At 55.4% G+C, this 24,786-nt stretch overlaps 1 protein-coding gene across 1 annotated transcript; it reads left to right on the top strand.

Moving 5' to 3' along the window:
• The first annotated feature begins 4,712 nt into the window (after positions 1 to 4,712).
• Positions 4,713 to 23,895, top strand: TTC31 (tetratricopeptide repeat domain 31). Its single transcript, XM_089665753.1, has 4 exons — positions 4,713 to 4,898; positions 22,150 to 22,340; positions 23,507 to 23,590; positions 23,683 to 23,895. Exons 1-4 carry the CDS (start codon positions 4,895 to 4,897, stop codon positions 23,878 to 23,880), a joined length of 477 nt encoding a protein of 158 aa, XP_089521879.1. The 5' UTR covers positions 4,713 to 4,894; the 3' UTR covers positions 23,881 to 23,895.
• Positions 23,896 to 24,786: the final 891 nt, after the last annotated feature.

Raw genomic sequence — 24,786 nt, forward strand, 5'->3', positions numbered from 1 at the left:
GGTGATGTGCTTGGAGTTGGCCAGGAAACCATCGCACACAATGAGATTCTCCTCTCTGGCATTATGGCAGATCAAAGGGTGGTGTCAGCAGTAAATGGGTGGGGCCTAATCCCTGTATAATAATAGCTCCACCTACCACAGATCAAACAGCTGGTGACACCAGTAAGTGGGCAGGTTAATTGCCCAATCCTCTATCCATCTTTGTAAATATAAGGATCTGTCCTATGCCCCTGTCCCATTGGCTGCTAGGAATGGTGAATGCCCAGGCATTCGGTAGTTTGGGTCCAATCAGATCTCTGCACACATAGGCATGGTTGTGTTAATGGGGACTGCTGCCATATTGCCGGGCCGGTATCCAAGCTGGTTCTATTATTGACTGCACAGATCTTTGTTTACATCATAACTAGTTCACATTTTTAGACCAACTTTATTTACAGATTATTGGCACAGCGATGGGTGCAAATTCTCCCCGCTGTGCCAACTGAACGATGGGCCTTTGGGGAAAACAGTACGTATGGTCGAATCATCCTTTTGGCAGATATATCGACGATATTTTATTGATTTGGGATGGTGGTCTCGACGAGTGGGTACTTCGTGTGGGGTGAATGAATGTCGGAACTTCGTGTAGGGTGAATAAATGCTTTATTGAACACAACTCAACTTATACAGCACATCCTGGCAGTAATCCCTGCCCCCCTCCACCCCCACCAGTCTGGCACCTGGTTCCCCACCCACACCCAAAACTCTACAGTACAATACAGCAGTAATCAGCACAGTATGAACTCTAGAGAAGGGAAGGACTACAAGTCCCCATTATCCTAAACAGTGCAGAATGTCTGTCTACATAACAGCTGCTAACACATACAGCTTTACAAAGGGGAGAATGGGGAGACGGCTTACCGAGGGGAGAACGGGGAGACGGCTTACCGAGGGGAGAATGGGGAGACGGCTTACCGAGGGGAGACGGCTTACCGAGGGGAGAATGGGGAGACGGCTTACCGAGGGGAGACGGCTTACCGAGGGGAGACGGCTTACCGAGGGGAGACGGCTTACCGAGGGGAGAACGGGGAGACGGCTTACCGAGGGGAGAAGGCTTACCGAGGGGAGAACGGGGAGACCGCTTACCGAGGGGAGAACGGGGAGACCGCTTACCGAGGGGAGAACGGGGAGACGGCTTACCGAGGGGAGAACGGGGAGACGGCTTACCGAGGGGAGAACGGGGAGACGGCTTACCGAGGGGAGAACGGGGAGACGGCTTACCGAGGGGAGACGGCTTACCGAGGGGAGACGGCTTACCGAGGGGAGAACGGGGAGACGGCTTACCGAGGGGAGACGGCTTACCGAGGGGAGACGGCTTACCGAGGGGAGACGGCTTACCGAGGGGAGAACGGGGAGACTGCTTACCGAGGGGAGAACGGGGAGACCGCTTACCGAGGGGAGAACGGGGAGACGGCTTACCGAGGGGAGAACGGGAAGACGGCTTACCGAGGGGAGACGGGAAGACGGCTTACCGAGGGGAGAACGGGAAGACCGCTTACCGAGGGGAGAACGGGAAGACGGCTTACCGAGGGGAGAACGGGAAGACCGCTTACCGAGGGGAGAACGGGAAGACGGCTTACCGAGGGGAGAACGGGAAGACCGCTTACCGAGGGGAGAACGGGGAGACCGCTTACCCAGGGGAGAACGGGGAGGCCGCTTACCGAGGGGAGAACGGGAAGACCGCTTACCCAGGGGAGAACGGGGAGGCCGCTTACCGAGGGGAGAACGGGGAGACCGCTTACCCAGGGGAGAACGGGGAGGCCGCTTACCGAGGGGAGAAAACCGGAACAGAAAGGGCAAAATGTTATCACAAAGGGACGGTTCTTCACAACCAGACCTCAGAGGATCCATTACCTCAGAGACTCCAGAACCATCACCAGAGAGACCCATACACACCGGACCTCAGAGGATCCATTACACCAGAGAGTCCAGAACCATCACCAGAGATATCCGTACACACTGGACTCCACACTGCCTGCAGAAGATTGAGGAGTCCATTGTTGGCCGGGGGATCTGAACTTTGTATGTTTTCATATATCAGAGGGATTATGTCACATAAAAGGTATTGGTGTGGGGGATGGACGTGATCTCTGACGGTACACATTGCGAGCTGTGTGCAGATATACATGGGGGTGTCCGGGTTGTACAGAACCTCCGATGGACAGACACAATGGTGGTATGGATTCCACCTGCTCCACCCCGTAAGACGCTTGGCCTGGTTGTGATCAGGATGAGGTGTTCATGTCTGAAATCCCAACCTGACCCAACTATCAGAACTGGATTGTCTGGTCCATATGACCCATGACCACTTCAAAAAGGCAGAACCCTCCTCCTGGCAGGTAAGGTGACACCCCCAGGTGATTGGTCAAAGATTAGAGTCCCTCCCACATCTATAACTCATTAGTAAAAACTTTGTAATTATAGGACAACTAGCGTTCTCATAATAATTGTCCAGCCTGCTGGTCATTTTGGAGGATGTGTGATGGAGGGCAATACCTCATGTATGGATCTACCTCCCCCATCCCCCCATCTATAGTCCCCTATGATAGTGGAGATCAATGGTTTGTTCTTTTTTAAATGTATCTTCTTTCTCCGATCTTCTGGAAGATTTCACCATAATGTTCCCTCCACCCAGACATATCCTGGGTGCTCAGAGCTCAGTCCTCCCACATCGAGCTATCCCATGTGACCTGCAGGGGGTGATGAGCAGAGATTTGTGGGATCATAGAGAGGAGATATATGTATACAGAGGAGAGAGATCAATATTCAGCAATCATATCGCTGGAAGCCCAGGAACTGCCCAGAGCAACACCCAGACTATACAAAGATGGCGGACTAAGAGGGACTACAGAAAGATGGCGGACTAAGAGAGACTACAGAAAGATGGCGGACTAAGGGAGACTACAGAAAGATGGTGGACTAAGAGAGACTACAGAAAGATGGCGGACTAAGAGAGACTACAGAAAGATGGCGGACTAAGAGAGACTACAGAAAGATGGCGGACTAAGGGAGACTACAGAAAGATGGCGGACTAAGAGAGACTACAGAAAGATGGCGGACTAAGGGAGACTACAGAAAGATGGCGGACTAAGGGAGACTACAGAAAGATGGCGGACTAAGAGGGACTACAGAAAGATGGCAGACTAAGAGGGACTACAGAAAGATGGCGGACTAAGAGAGACTACAGAAAGATGGCGGACTAAGGGAGACTACAGAAAGATGGCGGACTAAGAGGGACTACAGAAAGATGGCGGACTAAGGGAGACTACAGAAAGATGGCGGACTAAGGGAGACTACAGAAAGATGGCGGACTAAGGGGGACTACAGAAAGATGGCGGACTAAGAGGGACTACAGAAAGATGGCGGACTGAGAGACTACAGAAAGATGGCGGACTAAAGGAGACTACAGAAAGATGGCGGACTAAAGGAGACTACAGAAAGATGGCGGACTAAGAGACTACAGAAAGATGGCGGACTAAGAGGGACTACAGAAAGATGGCGGACTAAGAGACTACAGAAAGATGGCGGACTAAAGGAGACTACAGAAAGATGGCGGACTAAAGGAGACTACAGAAAGATGGCGGACTAAAGGAGACTACAGAAAGATGGCGGACTAAAGGAGACTACAGAAAGATGGCGGACTAAAGGAGACTACAGAAAGATGGCGGACTAAAGGAGACTACAGAAAGATGGCGGACTAAAGGAGACTACAGAAAGATGGCGGACTAAAGGAGACTACAGAAAGATGGCGGACTAAGAGAGACTACAGAAAGATGGCGGACTAAGGGAGACTACAGAAAGATGGCGGACTAAGGGAGACTACAGAAAGATGGCGGACTAAGAGGGACTACAGAAAGATGGCGGACTAAGAGGGACTACAGAAAGATGGCGGACTAAAGGAGACTACAGAAAGATGGTGGACTAAAGGAGACTACAGAAAGATGGCGGACTAAGAGGGACTACAGAAAGATGGCGGACTAAGAGGGACTACAGAAAGATGGCGGACTAAGAGGGACTACAGAAAGATGGCGGACTAAGGGAGACTACAGAAAGATGGCGGACTAAGAGGGACTACAGAAAGATGGCGGACTAAGAGGGACTACAGAAAGATGGCGGACTAAGAGGGACTACAGAAAGATGGCGGACTAAGAGGGACTACAGAAAGATGGCGGACTAAGGGAGACTACAGAAAGATGGCGGACTAAGAGGGACTACAGAAAGATGGCGGACTGAGAGACTACAGAAAGATGGCGGACTAAAGGAGACTACAGAAAGATGGCGGACTAAGAGACTACAGAAAGATGGCGGACTAACGGAGACTACAGAAAGATGGCGGACTAAAGGAGACTACAGAAAGATGGCGGACTAAGAGGGACTACAGAAAGATGGCGGACTAAGGGAGGCTACAGAAAGATGGCGGACTAAGAGGGACTACAGAAAGATGGCGGACCAGGGTGAAGACTGCAGAAAAAAAGGCGGACCCGGTAGAAGACTGCAGAAAGGCGGCGGACCCGGTAGAAGACTGCAGAAAGATGCCGCAGCGATAAAGGTAACGATTACACGATGATGGCAACTGAGATAAAGGCGAAGCTGATTCGTACTACGCAATCATGGAGGCAGATGGACTCCGGGAAAATGGCGGATGGTGACGAGTACTTCCGGTCGCTGGGTTGCATTTTCGGTGTAGATAGTTGGTCCGGAAGGGAGCTGGGTGTAGGAAGATGGCGGCTGCCCGGTGGCCGGCCATATGGAGGGGTGTATAGAGGGAGCTGAGATTCTATCGCCCCCGTAGACCGTCACCTCGTACACTATAGGATGATCGGTGATGTGATGGGCGAAGATCTATGACTTCAGGATGGGTGAGTGTCACCCTATAGGGGGCGGGGTCATGTTTCTTGCTGTATAGTGGGCGGGGTCAGTGGCTCCTCCGCTTCTACCGATAACCAATCATATTCCATCTTGCTGATCCTTCCATGTGGCGTCTGCATTCGTCTTCTCGCCGGGTGATCCAGCCAGAAAGTCTGGTGTTTTGCAGCAGAACAAGCTGCCCTGCAGAGGTAGCAGTTAGAGGGTTGGGGCAAACCATTTCCCACTGGCAGGGGGGCTGTGGTGTTAGTGTATGTAAATCTGCCAGTCCATCCAACACTCCCCTCCCCCCAGACTGACAGTGCTGCTGTGCCCCCTGTGCTCCTTCCTCCAGAGTGATACAGATCACCGGGTGAGAAGAGGGAGGAACCAAGGCAGCCGCCACATCCAATGATGGGTGGGGGAGGTGATGACCTCTGTGGGAGGAGCCCAGGCGCGGAGGATGAAGGCACACCGGAGGTCCAAACGTCACAAAGTGAGATCTGTCCAATCACAGTGCGGATGTGTCCCAAATATCCCAAACAAGCTACACCCTGGATTCACATAGTTCAGTCCGGATCCCAGTATAGCAGGCAGTCTGGTGACGTGCCGACAGGAAGATTGCACACTCACCTGAAGCGCATTATATAGAAACAGCCAGAAGTCCCCCTCTGTAATGGAACAGAATGCAGCCTGGTATGGATAACCTCCTCCATGGATCTGGGCGGGTGGTGTCACTCAGGAGGTCCCTCCTCTATGGATCTGGGCGGGTGGTGTCACTCAAGAGGTCCCTCCTCTATGGATCTGGGCGGGTGGTGTCACTCAGGAGATCCCTCCTCTATGGATCTGGGCGGTAGGGTGTCACTCAGGAGGTCCCTCCTCTATGGATCTGGGTGGGTGGTGTCACTCAGGAGGTCCCTCCTCTATGGATCTGGGCGGTAGGGTGTCACTCAGGAGATCTCTCCTCTATGGATCTGGGCGGTAGGGTGTCACTCAGGAAGTCCCTCCTCTATGGATCTGGGTGGTAGGGTGTCACTCAGGAGGTCCCTCCTCTACGGATCTGGGTGGGTGGTGTCACTCAGGAGGTCCCTCCTCTATGGATCTGGGTGGGTGGTGTCACTCAGGAGGTCCCTCCTCTATGGATCTGGGTGGGTGGTGTCACTCAGGAGGTCCCTCCTCTATGGATCTGGGTGGGTGGTGTCACTCAGGAGGTCCCTCCTCTATGGATCTGGGCGGTAGGGTGTCACTCAGGAGGTCCCTCCTCTACGGATCTGGGCGGTAGGGTGTCACTCAGGAGGTCCCTCCTCTACGGATCTGGGCGGGTGGTGTCACTCAGGAGGTCCCCCCTCTATGGATCTGGGCGGGTGGTGTCTTTCAGGAGGTCCCTCCTCTATGGATCTGGGCGGGTGGTGTCACTCAGGAGGTCCCTCCTCTATGGATCTGGGTGGGTGGTGTCACTCAGGAGGTCCCTCCTCTATGGATCTGGGCGGTAGGGTGTCACTCAGGAGGTCCCTCCTCTACGGATCTGGGCGGTAGGGTGTCACTCAGGAGGTCCCTCCTCTACGGATCTGGGCGGGTGGTGTCACTCAGGAGGTCCCCCCTCTATGGATCTGGGCGGGTGGTGTCTTTCAGGAGGTCCCTCCTCTATGGATCTGGGCGGGTGGTGTCACTCAGGAGGTCCCCCCTCTATGGATCTGGGCGGTAGGGTGTCACTCAGGAGGTCCCTCCTCTATGGATCTGGGTGGGTGGTGTCACTCAGGAGGTCCCTCCTCTACGGATCTGGGTGGGTGGTGTCACTCAGGAGGTCCCTCCTCTATGGATCTGGGTGGGTGGTGTCACTCAGGAGGTCCCTCCTCTATGGATCTGGGCGGGTGGTGTCACTCAGGAGGTCCCTCCTCTATGGATCTGGGCGGTAGGGTGTCACTCAGGAGATCCCTCCTCTATGGATCTGGGCGGTAGGGTGTCACTCAGGAGGTCCCTCCTCTATGGATCTGGGCGGGTGGTGTCACTCAGGAGGTCCCTCCTCTATGGATCTGAGCGGTAGGGTGTCACTCAGGAGGTCCCTCCTCTATGGATCTGGGCGGGTGGTGTCACTCAGGAGGTCCCTCCTCTATGGATCTGGGCGGGTGGTGTCACTCAGGAGGTCCCCCCTCTATGGATCTGGGCGGTAGGGTGTCACTCAGGAGGTCCCTCCTCTACGGATCTGGGTGGGTGGTGTCACTCAGGAGGTCCCTCCTCTATGGATCTGGGTGGGTGGTGTCACTCAGGAGGTCCCTCCTCTATGGATCTGGGCGGGTGGTGTCACTCAGAAGGTCCCTCCTCTATGGATCTGGGCGGGTGGTGTCACTCAGGAGGTCCCTCCTCTATGGATCTGGGCGGTAGGGTGTCACTCAGGAGGTCCCTCCTCTATGGATCTGGGCGGTAGGGTGTCACTCAGGAGGTCCCTCCTCTACGGATCTGGGCGGTAGGGTGTCACTCAGGAGATCCCTCCTCTACGGATCTGGGCGGTAGGGTGTCACTCAGGAGGTCCCTCCTCTACGGATCTGGGCGGTAGGGTGTCACTCAGGAGATCCCTCCTCTATGGATCTGGGCGGTAGGGTGTCACTCAGGAGGTCCCTCCTCTACGGATCTGGGCGGGTGGTGTCACTCAGGAGGTCCCTCCTCTATGGATCTGGGCGGTAGGGTGTCACTCAGGAGATCCCTCCTCTATGGATCTGGGCGGTAGGGTGTCACTCAGGAGGTCCCTCCTCTACGGATCTGGGCGGTAGGTGTCACTCAGGAGGTCCCTCCTCTATGGATCTGGGCGGGTGGTGTCTTTCAGGAGGTCCCTCCTCTATGGATCTGGGCGGTGGTGTCACTCAGGAGGTCCCTCCTCTATGGATCTGGGCCGTAGGGTGTCACTCAGGAGGTCCCTCCTCTATGGATCTGGGCGGGTGGTGTCACTCAGGAGGTCCCTCCTCTATGGATCTGGGCGGGTGGTGTCACTCAGGAGGTCCCCCCTCTATGGATCTGGGCGGTAGGGTGTCACTCAGGAGGTCCCTCCTCTACGGATCTGGGTGGGTGGTGTCACTCAGGAGGTCCCTCCTCTATGGATCTGGGTGGGTGGTGTCACTCAGGAGGTCCCTCCTCTATGGATCTGGACGGGTGGTGTCACTCAGAAGGTCCCTCCTCTATGGATCTGGGCGGGTGGTGTCACTCAGGAGGTCCCTCCTCTATGGATCTGGGCGGTAGGGTGTCACTCAGGAGGTCCCTCCTCTATGGATCTGGGCGGTAGGGTGTCACTCAGGAGGTCCCTCCTCTACGGATCTGGGCGGTAGGGTGTCACTCAGGAGATCCCTCCTCTATGGATCTGGGCGGTAGGGTGTCACTCAGGAGGTCCCTCCTCTATGGATCTGGGCGGGTGGTGTCACTCAGAAGGTCCCTCCTCTATGGATCTGGGCGGGTGGTGTCACTCAGGAGGTCCCTCCTCTATGGATCTGGGCGGTAGGGTGTCACTCAGGAGGTCCCTCCTCTATGGATCTGGGCGGTAGGGTGTCACTCAGGAGGTCCCTCCTCTACGGATCTGGGCGGTAGGGTGTCACTCAGGAGATCCCTCCTCTATGGATCTGGGCGGTAGGGTGTCACTCAGGAGGTCCCTCCTCTACGGATCTGGGCGGTAGGGTGTCACTCAGGAGATCCCTCCTCTATGGATCTGGGCGGTAGGGTGTCACTCAGGAGGTCCCTCCTCTACGGATCTGGGCGGGTGGTGTCACTCAGGAGGTCCCTCCTCTATGGATCTGGGCGGTAGGGTGTCACTCAGGAGATCCCTCCTCTATGGATCTGGGCGGTAGGGTGTCACTCAGGAGGTCCCTCCTCTACGGATCTGGGCGGTAGGTGTCACTCAGGAGGTCCCTCCTCTATGGATCTGGGCGGTAGGGTGTCACTCAGGAGGTCCCTCCTCTACGGATCTGGGCGGTAGGTGTCACTCAGGAGGTCCCTCCTCTATGGATCTGGGCGGGTGGTGTCTTTCAGGAGGTCCCTCCTCTATGGATCTGGGCGGTGGTGTCACTCAGGAGGTCCCTCCTCTATGGATCTGGGCCGTAGGGTGTCACTCAGGAGGTCCCTCCTCTATGGATCTGGGCGGGTGGTGTCACTCAGGAGGTCCCTCCTCTATGGATCTGGGTGGGTGGTGTCACTCAGGAGGTCCCTCCTCTACGGATCTGGGTGGGTGGTGTCACTCAGGAGGTCCCTCCTCTATGGATCTGGGTGGGTGGTGTCACTCAGGAGGTCCCTCCTCTATGGATCTGGGCGGGTGGTGTCACTCAGAAGGTCCCTCCTCTATGGATCTGGGCGGGTGGTGTCACTCAGGAGGTCCCTCCTCTATGGATCTGGGCGGTAGGGTGTCACTCAGGAGGTCCCTCCTCTATGGATCTGGGCGGTAGGGTGTCACTCAGGAGGTCCCTCCTCTACGGATCTGGGCGGTAGGGTGTCACTCAGGAGATCCCTCCTCTATGGATCTGGGCGGTAGGGTGTCACTCAGGAGGTCCCTCCTCTACGGATCTGGGCGGTAGGGTGTCACTCAGGAAGTCCCTCCTCTATGGATCTGGGTGGGTGGTGTCACTCAGGAGGTCCCTCCTCTATGGATCTGGGCGGGTGGTGTCACTCAGGAGGTCCCTCCTCTATGGATCTGGGCGGTAGGGTGTCACTCAGGAGGTCCCTCCTCTATGGATCTGGGCGGGTGGTGTCACTCAGGAGGTCCCTCCTCTATGGATCTGGGCGGGTGGTGTCACTCAGGAGGTCCCCCCTCTATGGATCTGGGCGGTAGGGTGTCACTCAGGAGGTCCCTCCTCTATGGATCTGGGTGGGTTGTGTCACTCAGGAGGTCCCTCCTCTATGGATCTGTGTGGGTGGTGTCACTCAGGAGGTCCCTCCTCTATGGATCTGGGCGGGTGGTGTCACTCAGGAGGTCCCTCCTCTATGGATCTGGGTGGGTGGTGTCACTCAGGAGGTCCCTCCTCTATGGATCTGGGCGGGTGGTGTCACTCAGGAGGTCCCTCCTCTATGGATCTGGGTGGGTGGTGTCACTCAGGAGGTCCCTCCTCTATGGATCTGGGCGGGTGGTGTCACTCAGGAGGTCCCCCCTGTATGGATCTGGGCGGTAGGGTGTCACTCAGGAGATCCCTCCTCTATGGATCTGGGCGGTAGGGTGTCACTCAGGAGATCCCTCCTCTATGGATCTGGGCGGTAGGGTGTCACTCAGGAGGTCCCTCCTCTACGGATCTGGGTGGGTGGTGTCACTCAGGAGGTCCCTCCTCTATGGATCTGGGCGGGTGGTGTCACTCAGGAGGTCCCTCCTCTATGGATCTGGGCGGTAGGGTGTCACTCAGGAGGTTCCTCCTCTACGGATCTGGGCGGTAGGGTGTCACTCAGGAGGTCCCTCCTCTACGGATCTGGGCGGGTGGTGTCACTCAGGAGGTCCCCCCTCTATGGATCTGGGCGGGTGGTGTCACTCAGGAGGTCCCTCCTCTATGGATCTGGGCGGTAGGGTGTCACTCAGGAGGTCCCTCCTCTACGGATCTGGGCGGTAGGGTGTCACTCAGGAGATCCCTCCTCTATGGATCTGGGCGGTAGGGTGTCACTCAGGAGGTCCCTCCTCTACAGATCTGGGCGGTAGGGTGTCACTCAGGAGATCCCTCCTCTATGGATCTGGGCGGTAGGGTGTCACTCAGGAGGTCCCTCCTCTACGGATCTGGGCGGTAGGGTGTCACTCAGGAAGTCCCTCCTCTATGGATCTGGGTGGGTGGTGTCACTCAGGAGGTCCCTCCTCTATGGATCTGGGCGGGTGGTGTCACTCAGGAGGTCCCTCCTCTATGGATCTGGGCGGTAGGGTGTCACTCAGGAGGTCCCTCCTCTATGGATCTGGGCGGGTGGTGTCACTCAGGAGGTCCCTCCTCTATGGATCTGGGCGGGTGGTGTCACTCAGGAGGTCCCCCCTCTATGGATCTGGGCGGTAGGGTGTCACTCAGGAGGTCCCTCCTCTATGGATCTGGGCGGGTGGTGTCACTCAGGAGGTCCCTCCTCTATGGATCTGGGCGGGTGGTGTCACTCAGGAGGTCCCTCCTCTATGGATCTGGGCGGGTGGTGTCACTCAGGAGGTCCCTCCTCTATGGATCTGGGCGGGTGGTGTCACTCAGGAGGTCCCTCCTCTATGGATCTGGGTGGGTGGTGTCACTCAGGAGGTCCCTCCTCTATGGATCTGGGCGGGTGGTGTCACTCAGGAGGTCCCCCCTGTATGGATCTGGGCGGTAGGGTGTCACTCAGGAGATCCCTCCTCTATGGATCTGGGCGGTAGGGTGTCACTCAGGAGGTCCCTCCTCTACGGATCTGGGTGGGTGGTGTCACTCAGGAGGTCCCTCCTATATGGATCTGGGCGGGTGGTGTCACTCAGGAGGTCCCCTTACAGATAAGCTGTGATGGGGTGTGATATGGATCTCTCTCCTCTTGGCCCTGGGATTGGTCACACGGGGCCCGGGGGGATTAGATGCTCGGTGGGGCCCGGGGGGATTGGATGCTCGGTGGGGCCCGGGGGGATTGGATGCTCGGTGGGGCCCGGGGGGGATTGGATGCTCGGTGGGGCCCGGGGGGATTGGATGCTCGGTGGGGCCCGGGGGGATTGGATGCTCGGTGGGGCCCGGGGGGGATTGGATGCTCGGTGGGGCCCGGGGGGGATTGGATGCTCGGTGGGGCCCGGGGGGATTGGATGCTCGGTGGGGCCCGGGGGGGATTGGATGCTCGGTGGGGCCCGGGGGGGATTGGATGCTCGGTGGGGCCCGGGGGGGATTGGATGCTCGGTGGGGCCCGGGGGGATTGGATGCTCGGTGGGGCCCGGGGGGGATTGGATGCTCGGTGGAGCCCGGGGGGGATTGGATGCTCGGTGGGGCCCGGGGGGGATTGGATGCTCGGTGGGGCCCGGGGGGGATTGGATGCTCGGTGGGGCCCATAGTGAAGTATTTCATAGAAGATGTCCTCCAAGGGGAAATGACGCAGCATAAAGCTGACCAGCTGGTTACTCAAGATGGCCGCCGGACCCCCGTGATCTGGCGGCGTGACGTCACAACGTGCGGGGCTCCCCCTTAATGCGTTTCGTACCAAATGTACATTATCAAAAGGGGCCGGACGTCACTGCTCTCCTCTATGTAGCTGTGGAATGTGCGGGCGCCATCTTGCCGACCATCCATGTGTGCTGCGCAGGAAGCGCGGATTGTGATGTATATACACAGAGAACACACAATGAAGCACAGAACGTATGGGCCAGCATCGAACTGGAATGAATCTGTACATCTATTATCAATACTACCAGATAACAACACAGACGTGGAAACATCAATTTCACATTTATTATTTATTACAGATCCTTCTATATCGCCATCAGTGTACTCCGCGCTCCATTCCCATCAGGCCCCGCCCCCGAGGAGCGTATAGGTGCGATGTATGGATGGCAGATATTAGAAATAGAATCTCCCTGAAATGGATTCATATTAATAATGGATGTTCCTTAACCCCTTCCATACTGCCCACTTCCCCCCCCTCCCCCCCTTCCATACCGCCCACTTCCCCCCCCTCCCCCCCTTCCATACCGCCCACTTCCCCCCCCTCCCCCCCTTCCATACCGCCCACTTCCCCCCCCTCCCCCCCTTCCATACCGCCCACTTCCCCCCCCTCCCCCCCTTCCATACCGCCCACTTCCCCCCCCTCCCCCCCTTCCATACCGCCCACTTCCCCCCCCTCCCCCCCTTCCATACTGCCCACTTCCCCCCCCTCCCCCCCTTCCATACCGCCCACTTCCCCCCCTCCCCCTCTTCCATACCGCCCACTTCCCCCCTCCCCCCCTTCCATACTGCCCACTTCCCCCCTTCCATACTGCCCACTTCCCCCCCCTCCCCCCCTTCCATACCGCGCACTCCCCCCCTTCCATACTGCCCACTTCCCCCCCCTCCCCCCCTTCCATACCGCGCACTTCCCCCCCAGGCCAGTTTTCAGGTCTCAGCGCTCTCACACCTTGAATGACAATTGCGCGGTCATACAACATTGTACCCAAACTAAGATTTTATCATTTTCTTCACACAACTAGAGCTTTCTTTTGGTGGTATTTAATCATCTCTGGGGTTTTTTATTTTTTGCTAAATTAAAAAAAAAGACCAAAAATTTTGAAAAAAAAAAGTTTTTCTTTGTTTCTGTTATAAAAGTTTACAAATAAATAATTGTTCTTCATAAATTTAGGCCGAGATGTATTCTGCTCCATGTCTTTGGGGAAATAACCCAAATTAGGATGTATTATTTATCTGTAGGAAAGTTATAGAGTTCACAAACTATGGGATAGATCTGAAAGCCGATCAATCCTGAAGTACTGACAGTCAATCTCATTTCTTGAGGTCCAAGAATGTCAGAATAGTACAGATATCCCCCAAATGTCAGGACGGTACAGATATCCCCCAAATGTCAGGACAGTACAGATATCCCCCAAATGTCAGGACAGTACAGATATCCCCCAAATGTCAGGACGGGACAGATATCCCCCAAATGTCAGGACAGTACAGATATCCCCCAAATGTCAGGACAGTACAGATATCCCCCAAATGTCAGGACGGTACAGATATCCCCCAAATGTCAGGACAGTACAGATATCCCCCAAATGTCAGAATAGTACAGATATCCCCCAAATGTCAGGACGGTACAGATACCCCCCAAATGTCAGGACGGTACAGATATCCCCCAAATGTCAGAATAGTACAGATATCCCCCAAATGTCAGGACGGTACAGATACCCCCCAAATGTCAGGACGGTACAGATATCCCCCAAATGTCAGAATAGTACAGATATCCCCCAAATGTCAGGACGGTACAGATACCCCCCAAATGTCAGGACGGTACAGATATCCCCCAAATGTCAGGACGGTACAGATATCCCCCAAATGTCAGGACGGTACAGATATCCCCCAAATGTCAGGACGGTACAGATATCCCCCAAATGTCAGGACAGTACAAATCCCCCCAAATGTCAGGACAGTACAAATCCCCCCAAATGTCAGGACGGTACAGATATCCCCCAAATGTCAGGACGGTACAGATATCCCCCCAAATGTCAGGACAGTACAGATATCCCCCAAATGTCAGGACGGTACAGATATCCCCCAAATGTCAGGACGGTACAAACCCCCCCAAATGTCAGGAAGGTACAAATCCCCCCAAATGTCAGGACAGTACAGATATCCCCCAAATGTCAGGACAGTACAGATATCCCCCAAATGTCAGGAAGGTACAAATCCCCCCAAATGTCAGGACAGTACAGATATCCCCCAAATGTCAGGATGGTACAAATCCACCCAAATGTCAGGAAGGTACAAATCCCCCCAAATGTCAGGACGGTACAGATACCCCCCAAATGTCAGGACGGTACAGATATCCCCCAAATGTCAGAATAGTACAGATATCCCCCAAATGTCAGGACGGTACAGATACCCCCCAAATGTCAGGACAGTACAGATACCCCCCAAATGTCAGGACGGTACAGATATCCCCCAAATGTCAGGACGGTACAGATATCCCCCAAATGTCAGGACGGTACAGATATCCCCCAAATGTCAGGACGGTACAGATATCCCCCAAATGTCAGGACGGTACAGATATCCCCCAAATGTCAGAACAGTACAGATATCCCCCAAATGTCAGGACGGTACAGATATCCCCCAAATGTCAGGACGGTACAGATATCCCCCAAATGTCAGGACAGTACAAATCCCCCCAAATGTCAGGACAGTACAAATCCCCCCAAATGTCAGGACGGTACAGATATCCCCCAAATGTCAGGACGGTACAGATATCCCCCAAATGTCAGGACGGTACAGATATCCCCCAAATGTCAGGACAGTACAAATCCCCCCAAATGTCAGGACAGTACAAATCCCCCCAAATGTCAGGACAGTACAAATCCCCCCAAATGTCAGGACGGTACAGATATCCCCCAAATGTCAGGACGGTACAGATATCCCCCAAATGTCAGGACGGTACAAACCCCCCCAAATGTCAGGAAGGTACAAATCCCCCCAAATGTCAGGACAGGACAGATATCCCCCAAATGTCAGGACGGTACAGATATCCCCCAAATGTCAGAACAGTACAGATATCCCCCCAAATGTCAGGACGGTACAGATATCCCCCAAATGTCAGAACAGTACAGATATCCCCCCAAATGTCAGGACGGTACAGATATCCCCCAAATGTCAGAACAGTACAGATATCCCCCAAATGTCAGGACGGTACAGATATCCCCCAAATGTCAGGACGGTACAGATATCCCCCCAAATGTCAGGACAGTACAGATATCCCCCAAATGACCCCTTTTTGCAGAGTAGACAGTCCGACGTACTTCATAAGAGGAATGGCGAGTTTTTTGAAGTTGTATTTTTTTTGTCATAATTTTTTGGAAAATTAAAAAATGATTTTCACTGTTTGTTTTCCATCCTGTCCCCAGTGCAGTGCAGCGTCGTCATGTAACTGGCATGGCGGTGATCAGGGACACTGACTGGTGAGGGGGGGGGGGGGGGATCCGTGTCGGTTTGTTTACACAATTTCCTTCTTTCAAAGAATGACTTCTAAGCAATCATTTACCTGAATGACATCCATCCATTCAGGGGTTTGTGCTTAGCTGTGATTGGCCCAGCTTGTGCATGTGATCTCTGTGACCAATCACAGCTAGACACACTAGTATACAATGGATGGCATGAAAGGAAGCCATGCATTGTATACAACTGTCATGTGACCTGCTGTGATTGGTCGATCGGGCCGGTACACAGATCTGTCATGGGGCGTGTCCGAGGCACATGGCCAGTGACAGACGGCTCTGCGGGGGGCAAACTGCGCATGTCTGAAAGGACGCCATATGGCTTCCACCCGGAGGGACGAGGGCCCCACCGAGCATCCAATCCCCCCCGGGCCCCACCGAGCATCCAATCCCACCGAGCACCTAATCCCCCCAGTCCCCACCGAGCATCTAACCCCCCCCCAGGCCCCACCGAGCATCCAATCCCACCGAGCATCCAATCCCCCCGGGCCCCACCAAGCATCTAACCCCCCCGGGCCCCACCGAGCATCTAATCCCCCCGGGCCCCACCGAGCATCCAATCCCACCGAGCACCTAATCCCCCCAGTCCCCACCGAGCATCTAACCCCCCCCCAGGCCCCACCGAGCATCTAACCCCCCCGGGCCCCACCAAGCATCTAATCCCACCGAGCACCTAATCCCCCCGGGCCCCACCGAGCACCTAATCCCCCCGGGCCCCACCGAGCACCTAATCCCCCCGGGCCCCACCGAGCATCTAATCCCCCCGGGCCCCACCGAGCACTTAATCCCCCCGGTCCCCACCGAGCACCTAATCCCCCCGGGCCCCACCGAGCATCCAATCCCCCCGGGCGACCAATCCCAGGGCCCAGAGGAGAGAGATCCATATCACACCCCATCACAGCTTATCTGTAAGGGGACCTCCTGAGTGACACCACCCGCCCAGATCCATAGAGGAGGGACCTCCTGAGTGACACCACCCGCCCAGATCCATAGAGGAGGGACCTCCTGAGTGACACCCTACCGCCCAGATCCATAGAGGAGGGACCTCCTGAGTGACACCACCCGCCCAGATCCATAGAGGAGGGACCTCCTGAGTGACACCCTACCGCCCAGATCCATATAGGAGGGACCTCCTGAGTGACACCACCCTCCCAGATCCATAGAGGAGGGACCTCCTGAGTGACACCCTACCGCCCAGATCCATAGAGGAGGGACCTCCTGAGTGACACCCTACCGCCCAGATCCATAGAGGAGGGACCTCCTGAGTGACACCACCCGCCCAGATCCATAGAGGAGGGACCTCCTGAGTGACACCCTACCGCCCAGATCCATAGAGGAGGGACCTCCTGAGTGACACAATACCACCCAGATCCATAGAGGAGGGGCCTCCTGAGTGACACCACCCGCCCAGATCCATGGAGGAGGTTATCCATACCAGGCTGCATCCTGTTCCATTACAGAGGGAACCTCCTGAGTGACACCCTACCGCCCAGATCTGTAGAGGAGGTTATCCATACCAGGCTGCATTCCATTACAGAGGGGGACTTCTGGCTGTTTCTATATAATGCGCTTCAGGTGAGTGTGCAATCTTCCTGTCGGCACGTCACCAGACTGCCTGCTATACTGGGACCATTACTCACCGATCCGGACTGAACTATGTGAATCCAGGGTGTAGCTTGTTTGGGATATTTGGGACACATCCGCACTGTGATTGGACATTCATGTTCTGCAGATCTCAGTGCTTTCAGCAGCAGTTTGTGACATTTGGACCTCCGGCGTGCCTTCATCCTCCGCGCTGCACTACGTCAGATATGTTTGGATTTTAGGGGGTGACATACAGCCAGCAGAGGGCGGATCATTCCTCATAATCCTGAGGGGGGAGGAGCTCTCTCCGAGTCTGGACTCTTCCATTGGGTGGTCCTGTAGGGATGAAATGTTCTATGGGGGATGAAGGGTCCTAAAGGGATAAAAGGTCCTATGGGGATAAAGAGTTCTGTAGGGGATGAAGGGTTCTGTAGGGGGACGAAGGGTCCTGTAGGGGGACGAAGGGTCCTGTGAGGGGATGAAGGGTCCTGTGAGGGGATGAAGGGTCCTATGGAGATGAAAGGTCCTATGGGGATGAAGAGTTCTGTAGGGGATAAAGAGTTCTGTAGGGAATGAAGGGTCCTATGGAGATGAAGGTTCTTGTAGGGGAATGAAGGGTCCTATGCGGATGAAGGGTCCTGTAGGGGAATGAAGGGTCCTATGGGGATGAAGGGTCCTGTAGGGGATGAAAGGTCCTATGGAGATGAAGGTTCTTGTAGGGGAATGAAGGGTCCTGTAAGGAATGAAGGGTCCTATGGGGATGAAGGGTCCTGTAGGGGATGAAGGGTTCTATAGGAATAAAAGGTCCTATGTGGATGAAGTGTCCAATGCGGATGAAGGGTCCTGTAGGGGATGAAGGGTCCTATGCAGATGAAGGGTCCTGTAGGGGATGAAGGGTCCAATGCAGATGAAGGGTCCTGTAGGGGATGAAGGGTCCTATGCAGATGAAGGGTCCTGTAGGGGATGAAGGGTCCAATGCAGATGAAGGGTCCTGTAGGGGATGAAGGGTCCTATGCAGATGAAGGGTCCTATGTGGATGAAGGGTCCTGTAAGGGACGAAGGGTGCTATGAGGATGAGGCCACCAATCATCTGACGGCCTTATTTATATGGAATTAAAGGGGAATCCCGCTGCTGAATTTAAAACAACATTGACAGCTCCAGTCCACAAAGGAGGTACTTTAGGAACCCTTTCCAGATATGAGGAGAGTCCCTCCCCCCCCACAGGCATTGGTGGTTTCTAAGACCCGGAAGGGGTTAAATCCCCCATAGTGGGCAGTACTGGGTCCCTAATGAGAGATCCGGTTTGTAGGGAGTTCACCATCTCCAACCTTCAGTGAAGAGTCTTCCCAGGTCCCTGAGAGACACAGATCATCTCTTCTCAGGGGATGGAGAGGTTGGGGGACATAGTTGGCCTCTGTCCTCTCATGACCGGGGCCCCTGGCCGTCTCTCTTTATTGACCATCACGGTGATTATCCTCTGATCTATAGGGAGCTGAGTGGAGTGTTTCCTCTTTTGATGGGGATTTTTACCCCCAAAGATGTGGAGCCACTCTGGGCGCTCGTTCTCCGCCCTCACCGATCCCTATATGGGATGGTGGGAGAGGCCTCCCATTTTTGGGGTGATGTTCCTGTCTATCACACCTCATATTTTATCATCATTATGCTGGTGACCTGATACTCCGGGGACCATGGAGGAGTTCCTGACATGCCTTCATGACAACTCTCTGATACTCGAGGTCCGGGGAGGAGTTCCTGACATGCCTTCATGACAACTCCCTGATACTCCGGGGACCATGGAGGAGTTCCTGACATGCCTTCATGACAACTCTCTGATACTCGAGGTCCGGGGAGGAGTTCCTGACATGCCTTCATGACAACTCCCTGATACTCCGGGGACCATGGAGGAGTTCCTGACATGCCTTCATGACAACTCCCTGATACTCCGGGGACCATGGAGGAGTTCCTGACGTGCCTTCATGACAACTCCCTGAATTCGAGGTCCGGGGAGGAGTTCCTGACGTGCCTTCATGACAACTCCCTGAATTCGAGGTCCGGGGAGGAGTTCCTGACATGCCTTCATGACAACTCCCTGATACTCCGGGGACCATGGAGGAGTTCCTGACATGCCTTCATGACAACTCCCTGATACTCCGGGGACCATGGAGGAGTTCCTGACATGCCTTCATGACAACTCCCTGATACTCCGGGGACCATGGAGGAGTTCCTGACGTGCCTTCATGACAACTCCCTGAATTCGAGGTCCGGGGAGGAGTTCCTGACGTGCCTTCATGACAACTCCCTGAATTCGAGGTCCGGGGAGGAGTTCCTGACGTGCCTTCATGACAACTCCCTGAATTCGAGGTCCGGGGAGGAGTTCCTGACGTGCCTTCATGACAACTCCCTGATACTCCGGGGACCATGGAGGAGTTCCTGACATGCCTTCATGACAACTCCCTGATACTCCGGGGACCATGGAGGAGTTCCTGACATGCCTTCATGACAACTCCCTGATACTCCGGGGACCATGGAGGAGTTCCTGACATGCCTTCATGACAACTCCCTGATACTCCGGGGACCATGGAGGAGTTCCTGACGTGCCTTCATGACAACTCCCTGAATTCGAGGTCCGGGGAGGAGTTCCTGACGTGCCTTCATGACAACTCCCTGAATTCGAGGTCCGGGGAGGAGTTCCTGACGTGCCTTCATGACAACTCCCTGAATTCGAGGTCCGGGGAGGAGTTCCTGACGTGCCTTCATGACAACTCCCTGATACTCCGGGGACCATGGAGGAGTTCCTGACATGCCTTCATGACAACTCCCTGATACTCCGGGGACCATGGAGGAGTTCCTGACATGCCTTCATGACAACTCCCTGATACTCCGGGGACCATGGAGGAGTTCCTGACATGCCTTCATGACAACTCCCTGATACTCCGGGGACCATGGAGGAGTTCCTGACATGCCTTCATGACAACTCCCTGATACTCCGGGGACCATGGAGGAGTTCCTGACGTGCCTTCATGACAACTCCCTGAATTCGAGGTCCGGGGAGGAGTTCCTGACGTGCCTTCATGACAACTCCCTGAATTCGAGGTCCGGGGAGGAGTTCCTGACGTGCCTTCATGACAACTCCCTGAATTCGAGGTCCGGGGAGGAGTTCCTGACGTGCCTTCATGACAACTCCCTGAATTCGAGGTCCGGGGAGGAGTTCCTGACATGCCTTCATGACAACTCCCTGATACTCCGGGGACCATGGAGGAGTTCCTGACATGCCTTCATGACAACTTCCTGATACTCCGGGGACCATGGAGGAGTTCCTGACATGCCTTCATGACAACTCCCTGAATTCGAGGTCCGGGGAGGAGTTCCTGACGTGCCTTCATGACAACTCCCTGATACTCCGGGGACCATGGAGGAGTTCCTGACATGCCTTCATGACAACTCCCTGATACTCCGGGGACCATGGAGGAGTTCCTGACATGCCTTCATGACAACTCCCTGAATTCGAGGTTCACGGGGCAGATGAGTGTTAGACTTTAGCTTATAATTTGGCAAGCACTGGAGTAAAGGGGACCTCAAATGTGGCCCCTGACATCACCAAAGGGCCCCATGTAATGTTCAAACCTTTTCTCGGAGAGCCCCATCTCTGGGTACCGTCCTCTCTCCAAGTTTTTCTCCTTGAAGGTAACAAGAAGTTACACCCGGCTCCACTGTACATGCAAATCCAGATGTGGAGAGGACGGGTGTCCCCGTATTGTTAGGGACAATGAGATCGTTCCAACTACAAACATTCGGGGACACTCTATATCATTTACTGGATTATGTCATACAGTATGTAGAAGGCCTCCAGGATCGCCTCCGTGACAGAAGACCTCCTGGATCGCCTCAGTGATAGAAGACCTCCAGGATCGCCTCCGTGACAGAAGGCCTCCGGGATCGCCTCCGTGACAGAAGGCCTCCGGGATCGCCTCCGTGACAGAAGGCCTCCTGGATTGCCTCCGTGATAGAAGACCTCCTGGATCGCCTCCGTGATAGAAGACCTCCAGGATCGCCTCCGTGACAGAAGGCCTCCGGGATCGCCTCCGTGACAGAAGGGCTCCGGGATCGCCTCCGTGACAGAAGGGCTCCGGGATCGCCTCCGTGACAGAAGGGCTCCGGGATCGCCTCCGTGACAGAAGGGCTCCGGGATCGCCTCCGTGACAGAAGGGCTCCGGGATCGCCTCCGTGACAGAAGGCCTCCGGGATCTCCTCCGTGACAAAAGGCCTCCAGGATCGCCTCCGTGACAGAAGGGCTCCGGGATCGCCTCCGTGACAGAAGGCCTCCGGGATCTCCTCCGCGACAGAAGGCCTCCGGGATCGCCTCCGCGACAGAAGGCCTCCTGGATCGCCTCCCTGACAGAAGGCCTCCGGGATCGCCTCCCGGACAGAAGGCCTCCGGGATCGCCTCCATGACAGAAGACCTCCGGGATCGCCTCCGTGACAGAAGACCTCCTGGATCGCCTCCATGACAGAAGACCTCCTGGATCGCCTCCATGACAGAAGACCTCCGGGATCCCCTCCGTGCCCCAAGGAGAGGACGAGAGAGTCTTCTGGATATTGCACTTCCAGGTGAGGATTCCGGGGGCTATGAGTGACCCGCTATGGTGAGGTATTCTCCCAGGACGGGGGAAGGTGTCACGTGTTGGTCGGGGGGATGTTTCTGGATTTTGTTGCTTGGTCTGTATCATCCTCCAATCACATGACGATACCTATGAGGGAGATTGATGTGTACCTGAGCAGTGCCTGGGTGTGTATATCAGATGGTGGGCTCAGATACTCGGGTTATGAGGGAGCACAGTGAGACTATTCCACCATGTCTCCCCCCCCCCCCCCCCATCCCCTTCCCCCGTGGGGTGTTCCGTGGATAATGCATCTGATTTCTAGGAGGATCGCAGGAGGAGAACCATCTGGACTTTTGTTTTCCAGTCGAGATGGTTGTGGTCTTGGTTGGTGCCTCATATATACGACAGATGACAAGTCCTGAGATGGAGGCCGACCTGGAGCAGCATCCTCTCTGACACCTTCTCTTGTTTCTCTCCAGCGGATTCCGATGACGGCCTTTTAGACGAATATTATTATTATAACGACGAGGATGATGATGATGGAGAGGATGATGATGATATCAGAATCTGGGACAACAACCCCTATCAGAGCAACTATTGTGGCTTCCGTCCCTCTTTTCTGTTCCCCCAGAATTATAGATTACCCCAACCTAGATATATAACCCAGGAGGTAAGTACCACGCTCCAGGGGTGAGGACTGTACATAGTGGTAGGCAGATGACACGAGGGAAGGTCTCCAGGGTACTGGAGGGGAGTAGAAGGCTTCTATGGTAGATAGGAGAGGAGCTGAAAGTCGGTGAGAGAGGAGAGCAAAAAAAGTTAATTGGCAAGTGAAGAAGGAAAGGAAAAGTTCAAAAAAAGTGGGAGAGGAGGGGAAGGGGTAGGTGGGAGATAAGAGGACAGGATTGGTGGTAGGTGGGAGAAGAGAGGACAGGATTGGTGGTAGGTGGGAGAAGAGAGGACAGGATTGGTGGTAGGTGGGAGAAGAGAGGACAGGATTGGTGGTAGGTGGGAGAAGAGAGGATGGGGTTGGTGGTAGGTGGGTTAGGAGAGGACAGGATTGGTGGTAGGTGGGTTAGGAGAGGATGGGGTTGGTGGGAGAGGACGGGGTTGGTGGTAGGTGGGAGAGGACGAGATTGGTGGTAGGTGGGTTAGGAGAGGACAGGATTGGTGGTAGGTGGGTTAGGAGAGGATGGGGATGGTGGGAGAGGACGGGATTGGTGGTAGGTGGGAGATGATGGGATTGGTGGTAGGTGGGCTAGGAGAGGAAAGGATTGGTGGTTGGTAGAGGAGGGGAATAGATTGGTGGTAGGTGGGTGAGGAGAAGATGGGGTTGGTGGGAGAGGAGAGGACAGGATTGGTGGTAGATGGGAGAGGAGAGGACAGGATTGGTGGTAGGTGGATTAGGAGAGAACGGGATTGGTAGGTGGGAGAGGAGAAAACGGGATTGGTGGTAGGTGGGAGAGGAGAGGACGGGATTGGTGGTATGTGAGTTAGGAGAGGACAGGATTGGTGGTAGGTGGGTTAGGAGAGGATGGGATTGCTGGTTGGTAGTAGAGGAGGGGGATGGATTGGTGGTTGGTAGTGGAGGAGGGGGATGGATTGGTGGTTGGTAGTGGAGGAGGGGGATGGATTGGTGGTTGGTAGTGGAGGAGGGGGATGGATTGGTGGTTGGTAGTGGAGGAGGGGGATGGATTGGTGGTTGGTAGTGGAGGAGGGGGATGGATTGGTGGTTGGTAGTGGAGGAGGGGGATGGATTGGTGGTTGGTAGTGGAGGAGGGGGATGGATTGGTGGTTGGTGGCACAGATGTCACATGACATATCTTTGCTATGAAGGAGGCGGACCGGAACGCCAAGGAACTATTAGAAGAGGAGAAGAAGGAGAAGGAGAAGGCTGATAAGAAGAGACTGAAGAAGAAGGTATGCTATTGGCTGACTGCTGACTCCACCCCCTCTGATCTCCGTGGCCTACATATGGAAGTAACGGTTTGTATTGTTCCTGGTGATTCTAGAGGCAGAAAGATCGCAAGCGCCAGCAGAAGCTGCAGGAGGCTCAGGATGGCAAGACCTCATTGGAGGAGAAGACGGTCAGTGAGGGATTCTGGGTACAAGGTGTCCCTGCAGCGTACAAAGAGCCCCGGACCCCCGATATTCCCCTCATCATTTCTCTGATGTATCCAATGCATCCTGAGGGGGGGCGGGGCATATGACCATCTCCCATATGACATTGCTTTGGTCTAGCAGCCAATCACCATGACTAAACACCGTCACATGACCAAGGGAGTGACACCACTACTCCACTGACACCATCCAACATGGGAAAATAGCTTTGCATCAGCAGTGTTGGGGGTGCTTCTGGTAAATGAATATTTGGGGGGGGGGGGGTCATTGCACAGACACAGGGAGACGGGTTCTCTTCAATGTGGCAGCTGCATCCCATAGATGTGGCCTCCTGGAGGGAGCACAGCACATCAGTAAGGTCATCCCTCCTGTCAGCATGTTCCCAGTGTTACACATTTCTATAGGTAGGCTTGGGGTCACTGGCTTGAGGTCAGGGCCACTGGGCTAGAGATAGGACCACCGGGCTAGAGATAGGACCACCGAGCTAGAGATAGGACCACCGGGCTAGAGATAGGACCACCGGGCTAGAGATAGGACCACCGGGCTAGAGATAGGACCACCGGGCTAGAGATAGGACCACCGGGCTAGAGATAGGACCACCGGGCTAGAGATAGGGCCACCGGGCTAGAGATAGGGCCACCGGGCTAGAGATAGGGCCACCGGGCTAGAGATAGGACCACCGGGCTAGAGATAGGACCACCGGGCTAGAGATAGGGCCACCGGGCTAGAGATAGGGCCACCGGGCTAGGTTTAGGGTCACAGGGATTGGGTTGTCACTAGGCTTAGCTTAGAGTCACTTAGTTAGGGATTGGGTAACGAGGTTAACCCCTCCCCTTCCAGAGGATTCCCCCTCCAGAGGATCCCCCCCCCCATCCCCCTCCAGAGGATTCCCCCCCCCCATCCCCCTCCAGAGGATTTCCCCCCCCCCTCCCCCTCCAGAGGATTCCCCCATCCCCCTCCAGTGGATTCCCCCCCATCCCCCTCCAGAGGATTTC

The sequence above is a fragment of the Staurois parvus genome, unplaced genomic scaffold (genome assembly GCF_062004578.1).
Source record: "Staurois parvus isolate SC_StPar_1 unplaced genomic scaffold, SC_StPar_1.0 ptg002327l, whole genome shotgun sequence".
Classification (NCBI taxonomy): domain Eukaryota; kingdom Metazoa; phylum Chordata; class Amphibia; order Anura; family Ranidae; genus Staurois; species Staurois parvus.